The sequence below is a fragment of the Vicugna pacos genome, chromosome 14, assembly GCF_048564905.1.
Source record: "Vicugna pacos chromosome 14, VicPac4, whole genome shotgun sequence".
Taxonomy (NCBI): Eukaryota; Metazoa; Chordata; class Mammalia; order Artiodactyla; family Camelidae; genus Vicugna; species Vicugna pacos.
The window spans coordinates 13,316,170-13,338,825 of record NC_133000.1 but is presented as its reverse complement, the minus strand read 5'-3'; the positions used below and the strand labels follow the sequence as shown (position 1 = coordinate 13,338,825).

Below are 22,656 nucleotides of genomic sequence, written 5' to 3'. Positions count from 1 at the left end.
TAAACAAACGGCAACAACTAAAACAACAACAAACCTGAGGAGGGGGAGTCTCATTCCCAGAGTTGCCACATTGTATCATTTGTAACATAACTATATTATTTTAAACATCTACTTTGAACAAAAATGTATGAGACGTGCAAAGAAACAAGAAAAAATGGCTTGTACACAGGGGGGAAAACAGCCAATAACTATTTTCTGAGTTACTTTCTTTTTGGCTAAAGACTCTGTGAGGAAGTACAGATGTTGTACTAAACCAAGATATTACATCAGTTATGAATATGATCAAAGGACTGGAAGAAAGCATGCCTAAAGAGTTAAAGGCAAGCATGAGAATGCTGTATCACCAAACGGAGAGTATCAATAGACAGAAATTATGTTTTAAAAAGAACCATATAGAAATTCTGGTGTTAAAAATAAAAAAGAGAGGGGCTCACAGCAGCTTTGAAGTGGTAAAACAAAGAATCAGTGAACTTGAAGGCAGGTCAACAAAGACTATCCAGTCTAGGCAACAGGGAGAAAGCAGAATGAAGAGAGATGAGCAGAGCCTCGGAGGCCTGTGGGGCACCAGGAAGCTGCTAGCATACGTGTACTAGGAATCCTAGAAGGAGAGGAGGGAAACAAAGAGGAAGAAGCAGTATTTGAAGAAATAACCAAAAGCATCTCAAATTAGAGGGAAATCTGTATCAAATCTGTACATCTAAGAAGCTCAACAAACTCTAAGTAGTATAAACTCAAAGAAGCCCACATTTAGATACATCATAGTCAAACTGTCAAAAGACAAGAGACGAGAGGGAATCCTGAACGCAGCAAGAGACATGATTCCTCACATAGGAGCCCCCAGTGGGAGGTGATTTCCCAGAAGCCTGCTCCTGGACACAATCCAGGTAGAATGTGAGGTGACAATCACTTGTGAGTCATCAACAGGGTCAGCCTATTGGTGAAGTCAAAGATGGAAGACGAGGTCTTCCAAACCCTTCAAGTTCTGTCTCATTTGGGGCCCCACCTTGGCCCTCTCCACCCCGTGAGTCAGGACTGAGAGGGGACGGGGGTGGGGTGGGGTGGTCATTGCAGACAGTGTTAGGGGAGCCTGTGAAAACGACATCACTAGGGATCTGATGTGACAATGACCGCCTGCCCTCTGCAGGCTGCAGGACCTGCCCAGTTGGGAAACAGCTAAGCCGTAAGTAACTGTTGGCTTTAGATTGGATAGTACTGGTTCTAAGCATAGCGTGCTACATAACATTTCCTTTAAAAATTAGTTCCTAGCTTTGGAATATAAGATTGAGGATTAAGTGTGTTTCTTTGATTCATGCTTTTATATTTATAGAGACACATTAAACAGTTTTTACTGTTTAATGTTTACTTTATATCCAAATACTTACCTACATATTTGATATTGTACTTATTTTACCTCTTTCTCAAAGATAATTTAAGTGGCCATGAGAAAAACTTTGGAGATAAATTTTTTCCAAAATTCTAACCCAGAACGCTTGCCATTCATTCAGCTGACATTTACTGAACATCTATTATGTACCAGACATTGTGCGGGATGCTGGATACAGAGACGGGAGATGAAGTGTTTTTAGCCGGACAGGAGGGGCATAAGCCCAGTCTGAACTTGGTGGGGGAGTTTCAGGAGAAGCTGCCTTGGAGAGGGGACTCCTTATCTGAGTCTTGACGCATTAACTGGAGGGAGTGGACTTAAGCAAGACTAGCCGGAGAGAGAGAACAGCATGGCATGGAATTGAGGAAAACTTGGCACGTTTGAGGAATCCCAGGTGGCCAGAGTTTAAGGCATCAGGGGAGACGGCTAAAATGGTTTGTAGGGGCAGGTTGTGATTGTCCTGGCGTGCACTTACAGGAGACTGAAAATGACACAAAATGGAATTATTCCTATTTATTGAGCACTTGCTGTGTGCCAGGCACTGTGCTAGGCACTCAACATACCCAATTTATTCCTCATAGGAGCTCTGGGATAAAGTATACTCTATTGGGAAAAGGAGTCCACAAAGAGACTGGGAAAGAACCATCAGGGAGGCAGGAGGAGAACAGAATGGCCTGGTGTTGTAGGTGTCAAGAGGGATTCATGCCAGATGCTGCCGAGAGGTCAGTAGGATAAGGACTAAACAGCTAGCAGGTCAGTGGTGATCTCAGCAGGTTTCAGGGAAGTTGGGGGAGTTGCTGTAGGATGAGGGTGCAGATGCAACCCAGGAATCGTGCTTGGATTGTAGGCTGCTCTTCTAAGAAGTCTGTTTAAGGAGAAGAGGGCTAGCAAGCAGCTAGTAGAGGGAGTTAGAGGATTCTGTTTTGGGTTGGTTGGTTTTAGGATGAGAGAGACCTGAGCATGCCTGAGTGCTGAGAGCTGAGAATGAGCAGAGGGAGGAGGGGGGAGACCCGTGAGTGAGGGACCACGGAGGAAACAAGGTCACCCTGAAGTGGGGAGGAGACGGGAGGCCTGGCCTTGGCCAGGAGCCCAGAGGAGGGCATTAGAGATGGATGTGGGTGTCAGCTGGGTGAGCTGGAAGCTGAGGATGTTCTTGCTTGTTCTGTTTTCTCCCCAAGTAGGAACGAAGATTCTCTGAGGAAAGGGCTGTCCCTCTATACTTGACTCATAATTTGTGTATTTCTATGATATATTTATTCAGCAAGTGTCATAAGCAGATTTCTCCTACTGTTGCCTAAGCGGGGAGTTAGATCCAAGGGAGAAATTGTATACGCTGAGATCTGAGTGCTAACTGACCCACAGCTTGTAGTCTGTCCTGTTCTCAAGGGGCTCCATGGCCTGAGCTAGCGGCCCTGAATTGACTTCTCCACTCAGCTCTCCTCTTGATAAATGCAGACACGCGCTGTTCCTTTGCAGGGAGCAGCCCTAAAAAGAAAGCCCGCCTGAGGTGACAATCGGTGTTAGACCTGCGGAAAATGTGAGGCCACAAAAGGCCAGAAAAACCTGGACAGGGTGAAACGTAGAACTGGGCGATAGTTGGTATCTGTGGCAAAAGGAAAAGGGAACTCACTGAGTTCCCTAGTTAGAGCAAGCGTGCTAACGGCGTAAGAAATAAAGCTTCAGCATAATTTGGAAGGTGGTCACTTTGGGCGTTGGGGTATGTCCAGGAACCACTGCAGGAGAAAGTCAGAAGCCTGCACAAACGTTTCCTTATTGTGCAGGGGACACACTGGGGACAGACAGGTCTCACACATGAAAGGGGAATTTCAGGAACCGTATTTTGTTGTTTGTTGAAAATACATAGTTATTATCTTTAGTGATAACATTCAGCGTTTTTAAATTGCTTTTTAGTGTAAGTGTCTGTATAGTTTCCTCCAGCAGGAGGGGTGTATGAGGAGAGGAGAGGTTTCATTTCAAATGAGTGACCGAGTTGCTAACGTTCTCAATCAGTCCAGTGCTTGATGCAGATTCTCCCTCTTAGACACACACACACACACTCACAGTGAAAACATCAGCCTGACGGTGTTCACAAGTAGCATTGCTTGACTGCACAACATACTTCTAAACATGACCTTTGCCTTTCCAAGTCTTGACTTAATCTACTTAGATATTTTTATAGGGTTTTTTTTTAATTGCAGTAGAAATTAACACAACGTTGAGTTAATTTCTAGTGTACAGCATAGTGATTCAGTTATCCATATATATAATTCCTATTCATATTCTTTTTAATTATAGGCTATTACAAGATATTGAATATAGTTCCCTGTGCTATACAGTAGGACCTTGCTGTTTATCTATTTTATATACAGTAGTTAGGATCTATAAATCTTGAACTCCCAATTTATCCCTCCCCACCTCCTTCCCCTCTGGTAACCATAAGTTTGTTTTCTATGTCTATGGTTCTAATTTTGTAAATAAGTTCATTTGTGTCTTTTTAAAAAATAGGTCTTTAACTTATTTATGTAATAAAATGGGGTTGATCGGGGCACTTACCCCACAAGGTACCTATCTTACAGTGTGAAGGGATTAAGCAGGTCACACAGGTAAAGTGCCCTACATTAAAGGGCTGAATAAATGTGCAGGTAGGAATTGTTATTACGAATTATAGTTAGAGGGCTGGCTGTCGCTGACAGCTATCTGACAACTCTAGTTGACCCTGAGGCTTTGTTCACAGCTACCTAACCCACTTCAGCAAACACCTGAGTGTGTTCTCACAGCAGAAAGAAATGTAAGGACTTGAAGGAGGTGCTTTCTCCCACCTCAAGATACCAACAGTCACATAAATAGTAGGAACAAGACAACCACACTACACTGTGAGTAGTCGAAGTTGCAAAACTCAACAAAACTCAGTTTACGTCAACCAACATTTTTGCCAATGACCCCGGATATGCACAGCTTTATATTAGATGCTGGGTTACTGGGCGTCTAACAGCAGCAAGGCGGGTCCACATCTGATTTCAATGAAGTGTGACAAGTAAACGTCAGAGTATGCAGGGACAGGTAGCATCAAGGAGGTGGTGATAAACTTTGACTGGAGGGTCTCAGGAGCTTTCAGAGGGGAAGGGATGAGCAGGAGTTCAAGCCCACAACAGGAGGAGGTCATCTCAGCAGAGGACACAGCATGTTCCCTGGTGTAGACGCTGTAAACTGCAGGTCGTGTCCAGAGAATGAAGCTACTGAGACTTAGCTTCGGAGCTGAGTGGACACTGGGTAGAAAGTGAAGGGGGAGAAAGCAGGGGTCAGGCTGCAGAGGGCCTCAGTCAGACGTTTGGATTTGGCCTTTGGGCCAGGGGGTTTTCGAAGGTTTGTGAGCAGGTGGGATGTGATGGGCAGTGTTTTAGAACCACCCCTGGGGCTACAGTGCAGGGATGGACAAAATCAATACCATCCACCAGTTAGGCTGTTACAGTCATTCTGGCCTGAGCTGGCTGTGGTCAAGGAGATGGAGCAGAGGGTGTGGGTTCAAGAAATGTTACAGATCCTAAGGGGGAGGACTTGATCATTAATTGAAAGTCTTTGAGGAAGGAGTCAAGGTTGAGCTCCAGGCTTCTGGCTTGTGTGACTGGGTGGATGGTGATGCCACCAGCTGTCCACAGCGTAGCTCCCATGTCTTCACTGTGCGCACACACACCCCCCCCCCCAGCTATGCGTCCTTCCTTCTCCCCAACTCCCGGCTCCCAAGTCAGAAAGTAGAAAAAGGAGAAAGCCAGGAAATCTGAAGGTGCTCCACGACATGGTACTTGGTGGGACCCACTGAGAGAGGCCACACCCTGGCAGCCGCTTCCAGAAAGCTCAACGTGCAAATTGATGCCCTTGCCACGCATATGTACCCCTTGTCTTCCATGCACTGCCCCACCTCCAGAATTCTTCCTCATCTCTTAACCCACCTTTTGTTGTTCCTGGAACTTTTGTGGATGGTTCTGATATCTGATACCTCAGATAATGGCAGTGGTTGGAAATCTCCCTCCCCCCTTCCCCTCCTTCCTTCCCTCCTTCCTCCCTTTCTTCTCTCCTTTCTTTCTTTCTTTCTCCCTAGCTTTTATTTTACTGTGAAACACAATGCATTTACTGGAGCACATAAAACATCCATTTCCAACTTAGCACGTTTTTATAATGAACACACATGCAACTGCCACCAAGTAAAGCAACGCAGTCCTACTCGCCCCTCGGAAGCCCCTCTCATGTCCTCACTGAATCACAGCCCTTAATATCCTACCTCCCCACCCCTCCCTCACACACAAGTAATTACTCTCTTGACCTAATGGGACTCACTTACTTGCTTGTCTTTTTTGTGTTCTCACCCAAGTGTATTTCCTTGAACAAGAGAGTTTCATTTTGCCTGTTTTGGAACTCTCTCTTTCGAACTCATTGATCCTGCTTCTTTCTTTCACCATTATGTCTACAAGAGTCACCCACGTTCTTCCACGTGGTTATGCTGTCCTTGCACGAATACACCCCCCACGTTTTAATTCCGTTCTATTGTTGTGGTCATTGGATTGCTTACACTCCCAGATACATACCCGGTGGAAACTTTTGAACTGTGACCAAGTTACAGGCACAGGAATGTTCAGGCCGCTCTGTTCGTAACAACTCAGTGGGTCTCGTCTTCTGTTTCCCATGTGGCTTGTTAACAGAGGACATGCACACGTTCTCTGCTGGGAGCACGCCCGTCAGAAGGTTATAAGCAATTCCCAAGTGAGAGAGCCAACACTTTCAATGTATTTTGGTGGATTTAACACACATCACTTTGGGGCTGTGTACTTGATTATTTCAAAGCAAAACATTACTGACACATCTCAAGTGGTCACGTCACACTCATCTGTTCAGACACCCTCGTTGAGAGCCACTGCCCTTGTTGGCTGATAGTCTGTTATTTTGGCAGCCTTGAGCATGAATGTATTGACCACCTCTTCAGCCCAAAGTGATGACCACCCAGCACCTTTCTCTACCAAAGCTCGTCCCTCACAAATACCACCAAGGGGACAAAGAGAACAATGGTTACAATTTCCCAAGTTAAATGGTGCCAACTCCAGGGCTCGCCCTCTGGGACATGCTATTCACAGACGTGTTCTCTCTGGTGCCCCCACAGGGTTGGACCAGCTGACCTGCACTTGGCCAGCGCCCTGTCTTCCATCGCAGCCCCTCCGCCATCCTGGCTGACTAGGATGATGTTTCCCTTCAAGGTGAGCAAATGGATGGGGCTGGCTTGCTTCCGGTCTCTGGTGGTCTCCTCATCCAACATTCGCCAGAAGAAACTTATCCACAAGCTGCAGGAAGAAAAGGCGTTCCGGGAAGAGATGAAACATTTTCGTGAGAAAATAGAAGACTTCAGGGAAGAGATGTGGAATTTCCGAGGCAAGATCCAAGCCTTCAGGTGCCAGATCTTGGGCTTTTGGGAAGAGGAGAGACCTTTCTGGGAAGAGGAGAAAACCTTCTGGAAAGAGGAAAAAGCCTTCTGGGAGATGGAAAAATCTTTCCGCGAAGAAGAGAAAGCCTTTTGGAAGAAGTACCGAATCTTCTGGAAGGAAGATAAGGTCTTCTGGAAAGAGGACAATGCCTTATGGGAAAGAGACCGGAACCTTCTTCAGGAGGACAAGGCCCTGTGGGAGGAAGAAAAGGCCCTGTGGGTAGAGGAAAGAGCTCTTCTGGAGGAGGAGAAGGCCCTGTGGGAGGATAAAAAGTCCCTGTGGGAGGAAGAGAATGCCCTCTGGGAGGAGGAGAAGGCCTTCTGGGTGGAAGATGGCGGCCACGTTGCTGAGGAGCAGATGGTGGAAGGCGGGCACCACAACGTCAATGGGGGGCCACAGTCACCGGCCGCCTCCCGAGGCAGGGCCTGAGCACAGGAGGTGCGGGCCACGGGGTTCAGACTCTGCAGGATTGGGACGCAAGTCCAGGGTGACCCCAGGTGCTGAAGGAAATATGCTCTTATTTGTCTCCTGGCTTCAAAAGATCTAATAAAGTCCTGAGGAGAGGTTTGGAAAATCAGCTTCTTTAAGGAAGGCCAGCTGTGCTTTTTCCAGGTTTGGTGACTCTCTGAGGTCATGGTCCCATCCTCCAGTCTGTATTGCTGTCCTTGGAGCTTGGGATAGGGCAGGTCACCGCGAGCCTGGCAAGTGTGGGTGGGTGTGAGTGGAGACCCTGTGGCTCCTGAAAAGACTCAGAATGGGAGGTGGTGGTGGTGGGGGCACTCAGACAGTGGCAGCGAGAGACAGCTAGGGCTGGAGAGGGGAAGAGACATCTCTGCCACTGACCCGCTGTGGGGCAACCATTCTCCTCCACTCTGGGCAGTCCTGGAGGACTGCAGGAGGCTGACAGCATTCCAGAAAAGGCCACAGTGTGGTAACAGTGCATCTGTGGCTTGTCCTCACATGGCAGGCCATTTAGAACACATGGCATAATCCCCTAATGGTCCACAAGCTCATAGTTCTAGGTTTCCACCAAACTTCTCAACTGCCCATTCTGTGTGGTGAGAAAGGGGCGTGGCATTAGAGCTCCGCCCACAGAAGCACTTCCCTTCCCTGGTGATGGGGTCCTGAGGACTGGGTAGGGCCATCTGGGAGGTGTGAGGGAATCTTCCCTGCCCCGAACATTCCCATTAACATGGGTCACACACCTACTTCTCCACATAATCAGTTCCTTTCTCTGTGTTTCCCTCCTTCCATTCATTAAAAATTAAAGTGCCCCAGGGAGGTAATGCATTAAATGAACTTACAGGTGTGTGGTCAGCAATCTAGCGCCCACCTTCTCTTCTGTGATTAGACCATCTATAGGGGCATTGCTATGGAAGGAACACAAGGTGGGTAGTAAGAGATGTCAAGCCAGCATCTCCTGCTTTCCCTTCTCTAGAGCCTGGCCCACACTGTCATTAACAGAGCCATTTACCCTGCCTTTGTGCACCCCTCACTGCATCACAGCACGCTCACCTCTGCCAACTCATGGACCCTTCACCACAACTCTGTGGGTTGACAGGGAAGGGACACAAACCCATTGTGAAGAAACAGACCTGGAGAAGTGGAAGGACTGCCCCTGGCCAGGCAAGTAGCAAATGGAAGATCTAGGACTAGAGTCCATACCATCTGCCTGTTGGTCCTGTTCCTTTTCTAATGCAGCCTCTGGTCACAGGATGTGGTTTTCCAGCAGCTCAGCCAACAACGATGTCAGGGCTGGAAGAGCCTGAAAGCCCCTCGGGATTTCACCGTGGTTTGGGTTGGCGGTGGAGAGACGGGGAGAGGAGACGACAGGGTCCCCCTAGGTGTGCCGAGCAGGTGTCTGGGTACCGACTCCAGGAGCAGCCCCTATGGCTCCGTATCGCTCTGGGAAAGTTGGGGTTCCTTGCATGGCCTCTGGTCCTCAGGGGTCAGGGCTGGGGCCATGGGAGCACTTTATCCTCTCACTCACCCAGCCTGGTATCCTCCGCTCCCAACAGGCCCCTGGGCAACGACTTCAGCCAGCCGATTAACACCATGCTGGTGTGGAAAATTAGAATTCAGGGGGAGACAGTGGGGGCCCTCACTCGAGAAGACCTGTCCCATGGATGGTATGCAGGATGGTAGGGACCACAAGGCAGCAAGAGCTGCAAATTCCACTATTCCAGTGATTCTACCACAAACAAAAAGCAAATCAATTGTTGATCTTAAGCCCAAAGAAATATAAACCAGAGGGAGGCTGGGAGTGGGCAGCTCCCCCAACAGCAGTGTCTCCTAGAAACCACTGGGAGAGACAGCTGTCATCTGAAGGACTGGAAGAGGGGGTGGGGCCCTCTGTGATCCACCCTTCATGCAGCAAGCAGCTATAGACTTCCACGGCCCCCAAGCTGTCCTCCTAGGTCTCGGTCGTAAACAGACCAGTGCATCCCAAGGTGGTGAGGGCTGCAGGAGACAGCTCCAGGGAAAGCTCCTTTGGTGTCTTTTAACCGACTCTGGCAGTGCGGGGTGAGTGGCTGGGATCTGGGAAGTCAGTCTGGAGGTGGTAATGCTGAGTGAAGCCCAACAGTCCAGTGGGAATTATCTAAGGGAGGGGGGCTGAGAGGTAGGAAGGCGTTCAGACAGAGGGAACAGGGTAGGCGCACAGAAGAGCAGAGCAATCTGAGGAACTGAGAACACTTCAGTGAGCACAATGGGGAATGCAGACCAATGAACTGGACAAGGCAGGAAACTGATGGCATAAAGTCTCAGGGGCAATAGGGAGCTACTGAAGACTTTTAAGGAAGGAATGACGTATCAAGATTTACATTTTAGTAATGACATCTGACTACTCAAAGTGTAGTCCATGGACCAGCAGCGTTGGCCTCACCTGGGAGCTTGTTGGAAATGCAGAAGCTCAGATCCTGACCTACTGAATCAGGCTCTGCCTTTTAACAAGGTCCTTGGGTGAACTGTATGCACTTTAAAGTTGGCGAGACACTTCCACGGAGGAGTGAGTGGAGGAGGCCGGAGAAGAGGAATGTGAGATCACTGGGCAGGTGGTGTCAGTAACCCAGGTAAGAGGTGCTGGTGCCCTGCCCCTGATGGCAGTGGGGTGTGCAGGAGCAGGCAGCTTGCAGAGCTACTGGGAGGCAGAGCAGAGTCCACTGGCTGGGGGATGGGTTGGGTTTGGTGGCGCAGGCAAGACTGGTGTCAAGGATGATGCATAAGTTCTGACTGAGAGACTGAGGGGGTGGTTGTGCCCATTACTGGGAAGAGGCCAAGGAGGAAGAGGAGGAGGGGGGCTTTCTGGGTGAGGGGAGATGAGGAGTGTAGTCTGGGACACGCAAGATGGCAGGTTCCCTTCACCTGCTGTGTAGGGCAAGTTCTCCAAGCCTTGGGTAAGGTCAGCTTTCTCCTTGTTCACCAATCCAACAAGAAGTTGTGCAGCCAGCATCCCTTTGTTACATAAATCTTTCACTCATCAGTTAATTCACCCTCCCTTTACTCATTCAACCACCACTGTGCCTTGCTGGCAAGATGCTATGTCTGGGAACATGTTGGTTCCCACCTACACGAAGCTTGAGTCTAGTGGGAGAAACAGATAATCAAATAATCATAATGTCATTATTTGTAAAATTCAACAAATGCTGGGAAGGAGGAAGATACACAGGGCTCCCCTCCAAGTGTGGTCCAACCATGCCCCCCATTCCTCTCGCTTATGTTAAACACAGAGCACAATCTGTAGAGATAAGGAATAAAACCAAATTTTAGGCAAAAGGAAATTAACCTAAGGATAAGTAAGCTGTGTACAACTAATAACTGGACCCTCACGTTGGTTCAGATGAAGGAAAGAGGCAGACAGTTGTCCGTGAAAGTATCTTCCAACTTCTGGGTTGTTATTACTTCTGTACCTTTAGCATAAATGGAGATGGATTTCTCTGCAACCTCAACAGTAGCCAAAGCTGGTTTCCTCCTTCAGACAGCACCCAGGAGAAGGAGCATCATGGAACTCCTGAGAGACTTCCTGGGTGTTTCATGACTTCAGGTGTTAATTATCAGAGAAATGCAAATCAAAACTACAATGAAGTATCACCTCATACCAGCCAGAATGGTCATTATTCAAAAGTCCACAAACGATAAATGCTGGAGAGGTTGTGGAGAAAAGGGAACCCTCCTCCACTGCTGGTGGGAATATAGTTTGGTGCAGACATTATGGAAAACAGTATGGAGATTCTTCAAAAAACTAAAAATAGACTTACCCTATAATTCAGCAATTTTACTCCTGGGCATATATATATGGAGGGAACTCTAATTCCGAATGACACCTGCACCCCAATATTCACAGCAGCACTATTTACAATAGACAAGACATGGAAACAAACTAAATGTCTATCAAAAGATGACTGGATAAAGAAGTTGTGGTATGTTTATACAATGGAATGCTATTCAGCCATAAAAAAGAGTAAAATAATGCCATTTGAAGCAATGTAGATGGACATGGAGATTGTCATTCTAAGTGAAGTAAGCCAGAAAGAGAAAGAAAAATACCATATAATATCACTTATCTGTGGAATCAAAAATAAGACACAAATTAACTTATTTACAAAACAGAAGCAGATTCACAGACACAAAAAACAAACATGGTTACTAGGGGATAAAGGGCATGGGAAGGGAATGAGATTTTCAGATACTAACTACTATATATAAAATAGGTAAAGAAAAGTTTATACTGCATAGCACAGGGAACTATATTCAAGATCTTGTAGTAATCTATAATGAAAAAAAATGAAAACAAACATACGTATGTATATGTATGACTGAAACATTATGCTGTACACCAGAAATTGACACAATACTGTAAACTGACTATACTTCAATAAAAAAATATAAATTTTAAAAAATTTAAAAAGAAATGGACTGGAAGATAAAATTGATAAATTCTCTGAGAAAGATGAGCAAAAAGATAAGAAAATCAGTTAGTGGAAGTTAAAAAAAGACAGAAGTAAGACTAGGGCCTAGGACTTCCATCTTCCAAATAATGAGACCCAGAAAAGAAAAGTAAAGAAAAGGAATGCAGGAGAAGAAAACATCAAAGAAACAATTCAAGGCTACATTCCAGAACATAAGTTTACAGATTGAAAAGTCCCAAAGTGCCCCAAACAGTGGGTGAAAATAGATCCAACCAGGAGATATTACTGTGGAATTCAGAACCCTGGGGGCAAAGAGAAGGTCCTCAAAGCTGAGAGGGAGAGGAAGACTAGAAATAGGAGTATCTGCAGATGTCCTGCCGCCACCACACAATGGCACATGGAGGACAATGGAATAGTGGGAGAGAAATGATTTCCAACTACAGGTCCTACACACAGCCAAACTATCAATCAAGAGTGAGAGTAAAATAAAGGCATTTTCAGGCACCCAGGATCTCAATTTACCACTAATACATTCTTCCCAAGAAGCTCCACCAAAATAAGGGGGCGGATATGGAAATCAGGACACAAGGGTTAGGAGGGGGGAAGACCCCAAGGTGACAGCTGCGGCCCAAACCCAGACAGGATCCCAGGACAGACTGGAACAGGCCTGAAAGGGTTAAAAAAGAGCGGTAAGTGGTGGAATGCTTAAAGTAACAGAACGGATTGGGAGGGTATTAACACAGCTGGGGAAGAGCCTGAGGGTGAATAAGTGGTAAGCAGGGAGAAAACTAAGCAAGTGGGAAGAAAGCAATAGTTACACACTAGTGTAAAACAAAGTCTTGTGCAGAGAAGGAAAACTAGCATAGTGTATTACATGCTCGACTATGAATACATTTACACAGTTATGTAAATATAAATACTGATTGTGATCCAAGCAAAATTATGATACACAACCTTGGAATAAGAAGGGAGGATGGGAAATCTCTTTGTTTACCATTGTGAGAAGTCAGTATAGAATGGCTAATACTGTAAATGCAAAAAATAGCGATACCAGCGTGTTACTGAGAGCAATGTTTCTCACGCTTTAGCCTACATCAGCCCCACCCCTTCTCCAGCCACTCAGAAGTCTTCTCCTTCCCTGCACTTGAGCCCCTTGGTGACTTCGAGTTTTTGCACTTGTCCCTCCTGTAATCAGGAGTGCCCTCCTCCCCTCAGCCTTCACCTTGATTGATGAGCTCACGCTCTCCCTTCAAGTACCAGCCTCCTATCACTTGCCCTGGGTCTCCTCCCCTGACCCCACCATCTGGGCAGGGATCCTTCTGTGGGTCCCCTCCCATCTGTACTTCCTGGACACAGCACTCACGGTTCACACTGGACTGTCCTCTAGCTTATTTGCCCGAATCCTCCAGCACGCTGTCAAGGTTAAGAAGGCAGAGACAATGCAAGTCCAAAAGCTTTGTGGCGTTCCTGGATCCCAGGATCCCAGCACCTTTGGAAGACCCTTCTTATGTTTGGGGAATGTCTCACCTTCTAAGGGAAGGCCAGAAGTTTATTTCCCAGCCTCCCTTGCAGCCAGGCTCAGACATGTTACCCAGGCCCCGCCAATCACATGCATCCACGCCAGACTTCAGTGACGAAAAGGATGCCAGGTGGAAGTCGTCGTGTGATGGTAACAGGAAACGAGTTCTTAGAGGCAGCAGGGCTGAGGCCCCAGCAGAGAGACTCCTGCCTGGGACGGTGGCCGCAGAGCCCAAGCCCAGCCGCAGGGGCCATAGGGGCTCCTCCGGGGCAATGTGGAACTGTGTTCTGGGCAACGTTCCTAGCTGTGTAGCCCCTAGCCCCAATTCTCTGGCTGTTGGGGAAACTCTGTGAGCCACCTACTATCTTTCAATAAATACTTTATCTCATAAACTAGAGTGTGTTTATTTTGTTTTGTTTGGTAACTAAGTACCAGGACAAGGTGGAGAGAAACTGTCTTGCTTAGGCTTTATTCTCAGTGCCTAGCAAATCTTGGGCACTCAGTATTCAAACATGTTTAATGATATAGATGAATGAATGAATGAATGAGTAAGGGGAGAGCACGTCCCCTGAAGTCAGTGACACTGACCCCTGACCTCCCTGAGGGGAGGAATGTGGGCCAGCATAAGTGCTTCCAGCCCTGCCCCTTCTCAACGTGGAACCACAGGTCTGCACCCAGGCCATCCAACCCCAGGCCTCAAGGGGGTGAAGGAGAGATACCCCCTTGTTCTACAGCAGGGACTCTCTGAAGATGTACAACAATCTCTAACTCCAGAGAAAGCTAAATCACACGGGTGACTTCTCTCACTCCTGCAGGTGGGTGCAAGAGCACATCACCACTTGTTTTCTTTTTTTTTTTTTTTAATTTTCTTTTTGCCTATTGTGAGCCCCTCCAGTTGGAAAGTCTGGTTTTGCTCATACTTGATGACGGTGCTGTCTGTGCTGCCTCCTCCTCCCCCACATTTGAAATGAGTTTTAAGTAACATAAAACAATGCTTAGCAACAACCTGACTGGGGCTCAGTTCCTGGAGGGGTGGTCACTGCACACCCAGCTTCACTTTTTGCAGAACTCAGAGCTGGTTGCTTAGCAACAAAATGAGATGCCAGTTTAACTAGCTCTAGATCTACATTTTCCTAATCGATGCAGAAGAAAGACCCAGCCAAGCCTTGAGAAGAGAAAACGATTACTCACGTGGGTGAGAGCTCACTCTGCTGTAAGCACTGTCGTAAGTGCTGCCCACTGCGCTCATTATGGTTCAGTTAATCGTCCCAACAAACCGGTGAGGTGGCACCAGTACAAGCTTCAATTACAAATGAGGAAACGGAGGCATAGGGAGCCCCGGGGGACACAACCAGCAGTAGGTGAAATGGGAATCTGGACCCAGCTTGTCTCTGCTCCAGAACCCAAGTTTCTACCAACTAAATTAAATGCCCCCATTCAGTAGGCCATCCCAGGTGACTTTCCCTTAAAGCAGCTAAGGCAGAGAGCTCTTCCAATGGACCAGATGAGCATTCTTCAGCCACATAAAAAGTTAAGCTAAGCTCAACAAACTTCTTACATCTCAGGAACTCTCATCAATGAATGACCTGGTTTCGATGGCAGCCCCTCCCCATGACACATCACCAAGAAGATATTCTGATGACAGTTCCCTTGACTCTCCACCCACCTGCTCCTCTTCAATCTCAGCAGAGTGTCAACCAAATTCTGACATGGCCCAGGGGGAGCATTTCTTGACCCACTGTTCCAGGGGGCTAGACCTGGTTCTGGATGATGGGAGGCTGGCCTGTGCGGGGGTTGGGGGGGGTGGGTGGTACTGGCTGGGAGGAGAATTGGGAGGAAAGAATCTCCTTGCAGGGGCTACTGACCTGGGGTGATCACGCCCCTATCTGATGCCCACCTACACATCCTTTGTTTATTATATCCCAGTTAAAAAAGAGCTGTTGGAGGGAGAAAAACCAGAAGAAAACAGAAGTATTTGTCAAATCTTAAGTGTTCTATGGAATCAAACTATTAATTAAACTATGGTACAGGGAAAGAGGTAAGGACCAGAGATATGTTTCTGAATTGCTAAGTAGGAACTTCCTCACAATGTATTACATAACTCTTCCTTTTTCTGTGTGAAGCCTCCTTAGTTATAAATTTATATGCAATAATGATATTTGTGTCTGTTACTTCTATTAATGTTTTAGTGTGTTAGTCGGAATTTCCAAAAGGGCAGATATAAAACTGGTTAACGTTGGGCTTCATGGTTTGGTTTTGTTTCTAATAATGTGTTGATCTGAATTTATTCAGAAATTCTGGGAATTGAAGGCTCAGAGCGAACCTCCCTTAGCTGAATAAGAGAGGTCCCGGTCCTGGACCTCACAGATCACAAACGCCAACAGACAAAAATCGTTGTTATTGTTTTCATTTCAAACTTGTTAGAAAGATTCCTGAGTTTTGTGACTGCTTTGGTCAGTAGGAATCACAGGACAGGGAGCTATTGGCAGAACTGGGCCTCCCAGGGGAGGAGACGGTGAGGACCACAGCCTTAGTTAGATGGAAGAGTAACTCCAGGGTTTTCGGCAAGGGGCATCTCCCGTTCTCTGGGAAGCAGAGAAAACCAGCCTGCAGCTTACGGAGAGAAGCAGGGTGAGAGCCAGGGACAGAGACTCCTGGGCTCCGCAGAGAACACTGCTTTCTGGTTCCTGACCTTCCATGATTAGGCCATTCTATGAGATTCTCTGGTGTTCTCTTAAGACTTTCCTCTTGCTACTTACATAGTGGTTTCTCTTTCCTGAACCTGAAATTCCTGAACCTGAAAAAGTCCTAAGGAACAAGAATCGCCTTTCTTGAGTGACCAAAGGTTTTTCTGTCTTCATGATGGACTGGACAAGCTGTCTATGGCCACTGTTTGCAGAAGCAATCCACCAAACGAGGGATGGGGAACACTGCTGTGACGACTCTAAGGTGATCCTTGGGTCATCTGAACCCCACGAACAGAGAATGTAACGATCTAAAATTTCTAAAATTCAGAGGAAGACTTGGAACCGGGGTGAAGTTAGGAGGAGAGATGGCAGGAGAGAGGCAAGTGAAAAATGTGTCCTTCATCTTCCCACCACCCCCCACCACTGCATACACATACACAACCCTTCTAGTTCCATCAGGAATTTCAGATCACCTGTTTCGTGCCAGGCACTTCGGAGAGTGAGACTTAATTTCAACAGATTGTCATACATGATCAGAGAGAGCTTTGCCAAGGATGCTTTGGAGTATGGAGAAAGGTCATTTAAGCCCAACAAGGGGGTCAGAAAGGGCTTCCTAAAGAATAAAAGGAAGGAAGGGATAAAACAGGGCATCAAGTCATTAAGGATGCCTCAGGCTGACAGCCTCACTGACAGCAAAAAGGGTCTGATACTCCAAACACCCTCTTGGCCTGATGGAACGTGCAGTGAGGGATGGGTGATCAACAGAGCTGTTTTCAAGCTCCAATTTGATTTCAGAACATTAGTAATAGAACAGGCACAGGTAATAAATAATAGTCTGTAGTCTTCATGGTAATTATTTCTGGGAGGTGGTAGGCGGCGGCAGTAATTTTGAAGCTCCTAGATTGCTGACTTTAAAATTCAACTCCTTCTACCCCAAAGAAGTAAGAATTCTAAGCTGAGCTGTGAACAAAGAACTGAAAATCAATTGAAACCCTTGAAAAGACCACTGTAATTATTACCCTCCTCCCTGGATGTTTTTACCAGGAGGGATGGGCCTGTAATATTAAAATAGTTGGCGATAATAATTGGTTGTTCTTTGGAACCTGACTAGGATGTCTAACACATTAAGTGAGGATGGTACACATGAGGGAATAATTTTGTTAAGGTAACACTTTTTGTTGTCCACAGTTAAACAACAAAGAATAAACAGGGGGAAAAGTCAGTCCCCACTCTACCCCTGCATAGCAATCCCACTCTGGTGGGAAAAAAAAAAAAAGACAAATACAGTCCTCCTTCAGTGTGGGGGTGTGGGGAGGTTGGTTCCAGATAACAAAATCTACGCATGTGCAAGTCCCTTACACTCGGGTTCCACATCCACAGATACGGAGGGCGGACTGCCGTGATACAAGAAGAGATCTATATGTGGAAATGCTTCAAAACTGTATTTTTTGTTCACTGGGGTCACATTTTTTAAACTTAGGCGACAGGCTCCACAGCCCACAGCTGCCACGAGAAAACCACAGGTCCTTCTGGTTAATGGGATCCAAATTCCAGCCAAGGTCCTGGAGGAAGTTGGGAAGCAGGGACTACAATGATGAAGGCTTATGCTGAAAGGTGAGACAAACTGAGATTGCTCTGCCTGAGGAGAAGGAGGCTGAAGGTGACCGAATAACAGTCGAGTATCTGGGTTGTGCTCAAGTGCCCACTCACGGCAGCGGGGAAAGTTGTGGGAGCAGATTTAGGTCCCACAGTGCTTGCGCTCCTACCTGGATGGTTGTTCCCTCCTGGAGAGGATGCAAAATCCCTTCTCTGGCCCTTCAGGAACAGAATGGGTTGTCACTCACAAGAGATAACTGAATATCAAGGGCCTGAAAGGGTATAGAGAACATGATGCTCCTTGATAATTTATCCCAATTTTTCCCAATAATGTCTTTTTAAAAAGAAGTCAGAGAATGAGAAAGGAAGGAAGGACTAGAAAGGTTGGAGGAGGAATGGGAGAATTTGGAATCTATCTTATCAAATGGAGAAAGATTGAGAGAAAGAGAGATGAAGACAGGCCTTTTGGAGAGGGTGTAAAAACTTGCCAGGCTGGATCAGAGCAAGAGGGGTGCTAAGGAATGAGAACCTCCTAAGAGTCAGGGTACAAAAGATTTGGGAGAAAAAGAAAAGAGGATGTGAAGTGTTAGCAGCAATTGTCGGGTGTAAGCATGAGTTGTCACTGAATCTATTTTTCATCTAAATAATGTAAAGAAAAATAAAGAAAAATTTACATCACTTTATGCCACTGAACTGTCTTTCAATGTGACACTGTTCTAGGACTGAATCGTGTGAGTCTATGATCTCACTGGGGTAAGCAGCCACTCACTTACTCATCAAAGCCTCACTAAATGTCAAATACGTGCTGAGCACTGTGCCTGAGATTCTGTGACGATGTAATTTAATCACCCTTGGCTGTATACAGTAACGAATACACACATTGTCCTGTGTATGCTTAGCAACATTTTGGAATCTGACAGCTGGGTCTTTATATTGCTGGTGCCTCTTAGTCTCCACTGAAAGTAAAGAGGGATATGTCATCCCCAAATACAAGGAGAATTTGTTGTCTGATCTTAAATAACACGTTGCAGCATTAGCATCCCAGAAGATTTTCCTTAAATTGCCTTACGCTCTGGTTTTATACGTTGCTAAAGCAAAAATTAACTTCCTAAGAATGAAAACTCAGATCAAATTCATTCTTTTTTTGTGGCGGCATGGCCTCTAGTGATGTGTGTCTCACTCTAATTTTTTAATCAGTCACCTCCCATCCCTGGACATTTCACGTTGTGTCCAGGTGTGGCTGTTTGCCTCTATGATGGCACTGCGGTAGCATTCTTGGACATACGCCCTTTCTTACCGGTGGTTTTCTAGCTATGGGATAATTTCTTAAAGATAAAGTGCTGAGTAGAAGAGTATATATATATGACTATATATATATATATATATATATATATATATATATATATATACACACACACGTATATATATGAATACACACACACATATTTAATAGACATTACCAAATTGCTTTGCTAAAAAACGATACTCTTCACACTTTTCCTCATATCCCCCCTGTTTCAGGCTAAATTGTGCCCCCTCTTCAAATCATATGTTGAAGTCCTAACTCCCAATGTGACTGCATTTGAAGACAGGCCTTTAAAGAGTTAATTAAAGTTAAAGGAGGGCATAAGGTGGGGCCTCTTCTCTATAAAAGTCTTTCCCAAGTTCCTGTGGGTGTAACATTCCCATTCACTCCCTGTTTAGCACTGCCTAATCAAATTGATTTTTTCCAAATAAACTCTTAACATTATTAATATGCCTCAGTTTAATCTTTTAATGATATTAATCAACTTGTTCATTTTTCTCTTATAAATCCATCTTGTATTACAGGGGGTCTCAGCCCAGAACTCAGAAGGTTAAAGGGAAAATTATTTTTCCTCTCCTACAATTCTTACTAGCCAGAGCCTTGAGAATTTAGAATCCAGATTTTACATCATGATGTTAGAGACTAGATTTGGGAGGCATTCTTCCCCACAGCTCCAGAGAAGGAGACTCAAAACAGCGTGAACTTGAGTCTGCGAAGCCCCCAGGTGAAGCCCGCATCTGGCAAGCTGCCGGGGAGAGGGTAGCAACAGAAAAGGAGGGGTGCAGATGGAGGGGTCTCCCACAGATTCCCTTCCGTGCATGTCATGTCCCCTGGGGTGGAGGTGAGGGCCCAGGGAAGGCGTCACTGAGGCCATGTCTCTCTCAGGAGGGTGGTAACAAGGGAAGTGACTGGGTTACTGTTCAGACATGAGTTATAAGTAATGGCCCATGTTTGGGGCTGACATGGAACATGCTGGCATTTATTACCCAGTGACCATTCAGCAGCTTAAAGCAAAGGTTCTTTCATTCTCTTTCACTTCAATCTTCTCGGAAACTTCTGTCAAGGAAGGAAAATTACCAACGGAAAAACCTTGCTATCTGTTTAGAGTTTACAGTTGGCAAACCACTTCCAAACTGATTATTTCATTTCTTTCTCACAAGCCTTGTCTCGTGCATAGGGAGTGCTTGCCTCAGCAAAGGGCACACAGATCGTAAAATTTAGCAATTTTTGTGGCAAGTCTAATCTATGTTCTTTCTGTCTGCTAACAGATTTGCTAAGGAGTTTCTGTTATTTTGCAGATTGCCCTGGAGTTTGCAATAGCCCAGGGATTCCAAGAATGTGCCCAAGGGTCCCCAGGTTGGGAGAGGTGGGAAGGGGGTGGGGGAGCACTGAGGCTTCTGTGCTTTGTTTTGTGTATTATTTTCCTCAGGGAGATGCCATCGGCAGAGAGGCTTCTGCAGGGGTGGCTTGCGGAGGGGGACCAACTTCACAGGGAAACAGAAAGAGGCTGGGCTGCACCTCATTCATTTTTAAACCCACAGCTTCAAGTCCTTAGTAGATGCTCAATTAACATTTTGGGAAAGACTATTTGGAGGGGGAAAGGGTGGACTTGATCATCTCTGTTGAAGAGGGACAATCAACGGAATGGAAATGAAAGTCAAATAAAAGTTTTGTAAGGTCAGTGATACTTGTAAAATGTTTGTAAACTTGGGTTAACGAAACTCTGAAGATCAGGTGGATTAGTCATGTTAGGGATTTAGTTTTCTCCCAGCGGTACTATGGTCTTTCTTTTTTTAAGACCAATAATGTCTTATTTTCATGCCCAGAGTTGGAAGGAGTGAAGGAAATTGGGGTCAGGGAGGGAAACTGAGAGACTGGCCTTCCCCTGCCTCATCTGAGCCCCTGCAGCAGCGAGTGGCTGTGGGGAAACTGAGGAAGAGGAGGATTCATCTTGGACTCTTGGGAGATTGGGATCTTTTATTCCTATGAACCATCTGTGTCCCCTGAAGCCTGGAAGCAGGAGCATCCACTCCCCAGGACACTGCATTCATCATCACCACCGTCATGTCATCTCGGCCAGGGGTGTCTGCTGGGCCCTCAAAGTACCACAGACTTGTGTGGCAGGAAATAGCTGGCCCAGGTGGGCAGCTCACCTGCCTACTTGCTTTCAGACCCATCCTTCTCCCGCTGTTCCCCTCAGATTGCAGGGGACTGGCCCCTACAACCTACAGTCCCCAACTTCCTGTGCCCACTTGTGTCGGTTGGGTTCAGCCAATGGAAGGCGCGGGTGAATGAAGGGGAGATTTGGTGTACACCGGCCCATCGCACCTACCCACCTCCCCAGCCTCATCTGGGGCAGTGGCTACATCTCTGGCAGTGACCGCTTTTCCTCCTTGGACCCAGGTCTGCTACGCAGCCCTTGCTCTGCTTCTGCCCCCCGCCACCCCCATGGCCTTTCCCCCACGGTGGCCGCTCCTGCCTGGCAGCCAAAACCATGGGGCCCTCAGGCAGCCCCTAGTCCATAGTTCCAGCCTCCAGTTCCTAGGCTCTGAGGGCTCAATCTCCTCCCTTCGTTCCTCCAGCCCTAGGAGTGGAAGCAGCTTCCTGAAGTCGTTCATCTCCGGGTTCCCTCCCCCTCCCCTGGCTTCAGCTCTGCTAACTCCCTCGTCGCCAGCCTACTGTAGTAATTCCTTCTCCTAAACTCCCTGCCCGGGGACCCGCTTTCCTGACTGTCTACTTTTCAAATTAGAACACAGGAGCCCTGAGACTCCGAGGCTCTTGCTACCAGTCTCTTTTTGCATGTTACATCCCTTTCCTGTGAATGGTGCCTGCTTTAAAGCAGCTCTTTTCATCAGGGAAAACAAAGTATATTAAAGGTCTGTGAATATTCAGCCAACACTGGGGCGGCACTACAACCAGCATAAGAAATTCCAACATTCCACATCCCAGGATGAGCCAGCCTGTGGGAAATCTAACCCAGCACACGAGAAAGCGTCAGACTTCCTTCATTCTCCAGCTCCTTCCAGCAGAGCCATCGGGGACAGTCTGGGAAGGATAAAGGTGTTCAAAGCCTATCACAAGCCATACAGCTCTACGTGTGTGTGTGTGTGTGTGTGTGTGTGTGTGTGTGTGTGTGAGAGAGAGAGAGAGAGAGAGAGAGAGAGAGAGAGAGAGAAATGTATGTGACATAAATAGAAGATTTTTGCTGTAAATATTGAAACTTTTTTTTATCATTTCATGGACTGTTTTAAATTTGAGAGGACTTTACCAGCAGCAGCACTTCCAGGAGAGCGAGCCCTTGTACAGCTTGGCTAAAGCACTTGGGGGCAAGTCCACGGTCAGCACCATCACTGCTCTCTCGTGAAGGCTGTTCTCTGAGAAGTTGCAGGTGCACATTCCCCACCACCTCGCCCAACCCGATGGCCTGAGAAGACATGAGACTCCTGGGTCAGAGACAAAGGACTTGATTACTCACTGCACAGCAAGCAACACAAGCTTCACGTTCCAGTTGGTTCCCTTGTTCCTCGAGTACTGCAGGGTGACACCGAGTGGCGCAGGCGAAACTGGGCACATAGTGGGTTTGTGTCACAGCAGAGGAACGCCATGTTTAAGGAACCCACATCTTTTAAAGGGACCTCAAGCGAACCTGCCCCACTTTGACACCAGACTGAGACATTATCTTCATTATCCTAGACACCAAGCAAATCTGCCCTCTGCCCTGGAAGGAGACATTATTTAGGTTTCCCAAGGCAATTTTCTTTATAATCTTCCTTGAAAGGATAGTCTAGA

At 46.7% G+C, this 22,656-nt stretch overlaps 2 protein-coding genes across 9 annotated transcripts in view; one reads left to right on the top strand and one right to left on the bottom strand.

Moving 5' to 3' along the window:
* Positions 1–22,656, bottom strand: part of TMEM272 (transmembrane protein 272) — a 73,636-nt gene that overhangs the window by 39,894 nt on the left and 11,086 nt on the right. Inside the window, exons 2-3 of one of the 6 annotated variants that reach the window (XM_072976181.1) lie at positions 22,136–22,291; positions 17,732–17,833 (exon numbers count right to left, since the gene is read on the bottom strand). The exons of 3 other annotated variants lie outside the window; for them this stretch is intronic. The gene's annotated coding sequence lies outside the window, so the exon portion shown is untranslated. The remainder of the gene's footprint in view (positions 1–17,731; positions 17,834–22,135; positions 22,292–22,656) is intronic. 2 more of the 6 variants (XM_072976183.1, XM_072976180.1) reach the window with 2 other exon arrangements.
* On the top strand, positions 931–7,429 carry CCDC70 (coiled-coil domain containing 70). 3 transcript variants are annotated; one of them, XM_072937367.1, is made up of 2 exons: positions 931–1,180; positions 6,534–7,429. In XM_072937367.1, the coding sequence occupies exon 2, from the start codon at positions 6,610–6,612 to the stop codon at positions 7,279–7,281; it is 672 nt and encodes a 223-aa protein (XP_072793468.1). In that variant the 5' UTR covers positions 931–1,180; positions 6,534–6,609; the 3' UTR covers positions 7,282–7,429. The 3 variants fall into 3 exon arrangements, with proteins under 3 accessions (XP_072793468.1, XP_006210189.2, XP_072793469.1); XM_006210127.2 differs by lacking the exon at positions 931–1,180 and adding an exon at positions 2,088–2,106; XM_072937368.1 differs by lacking the exon at positions 931–1,180 and adding an exon at positions 4,149–4,257.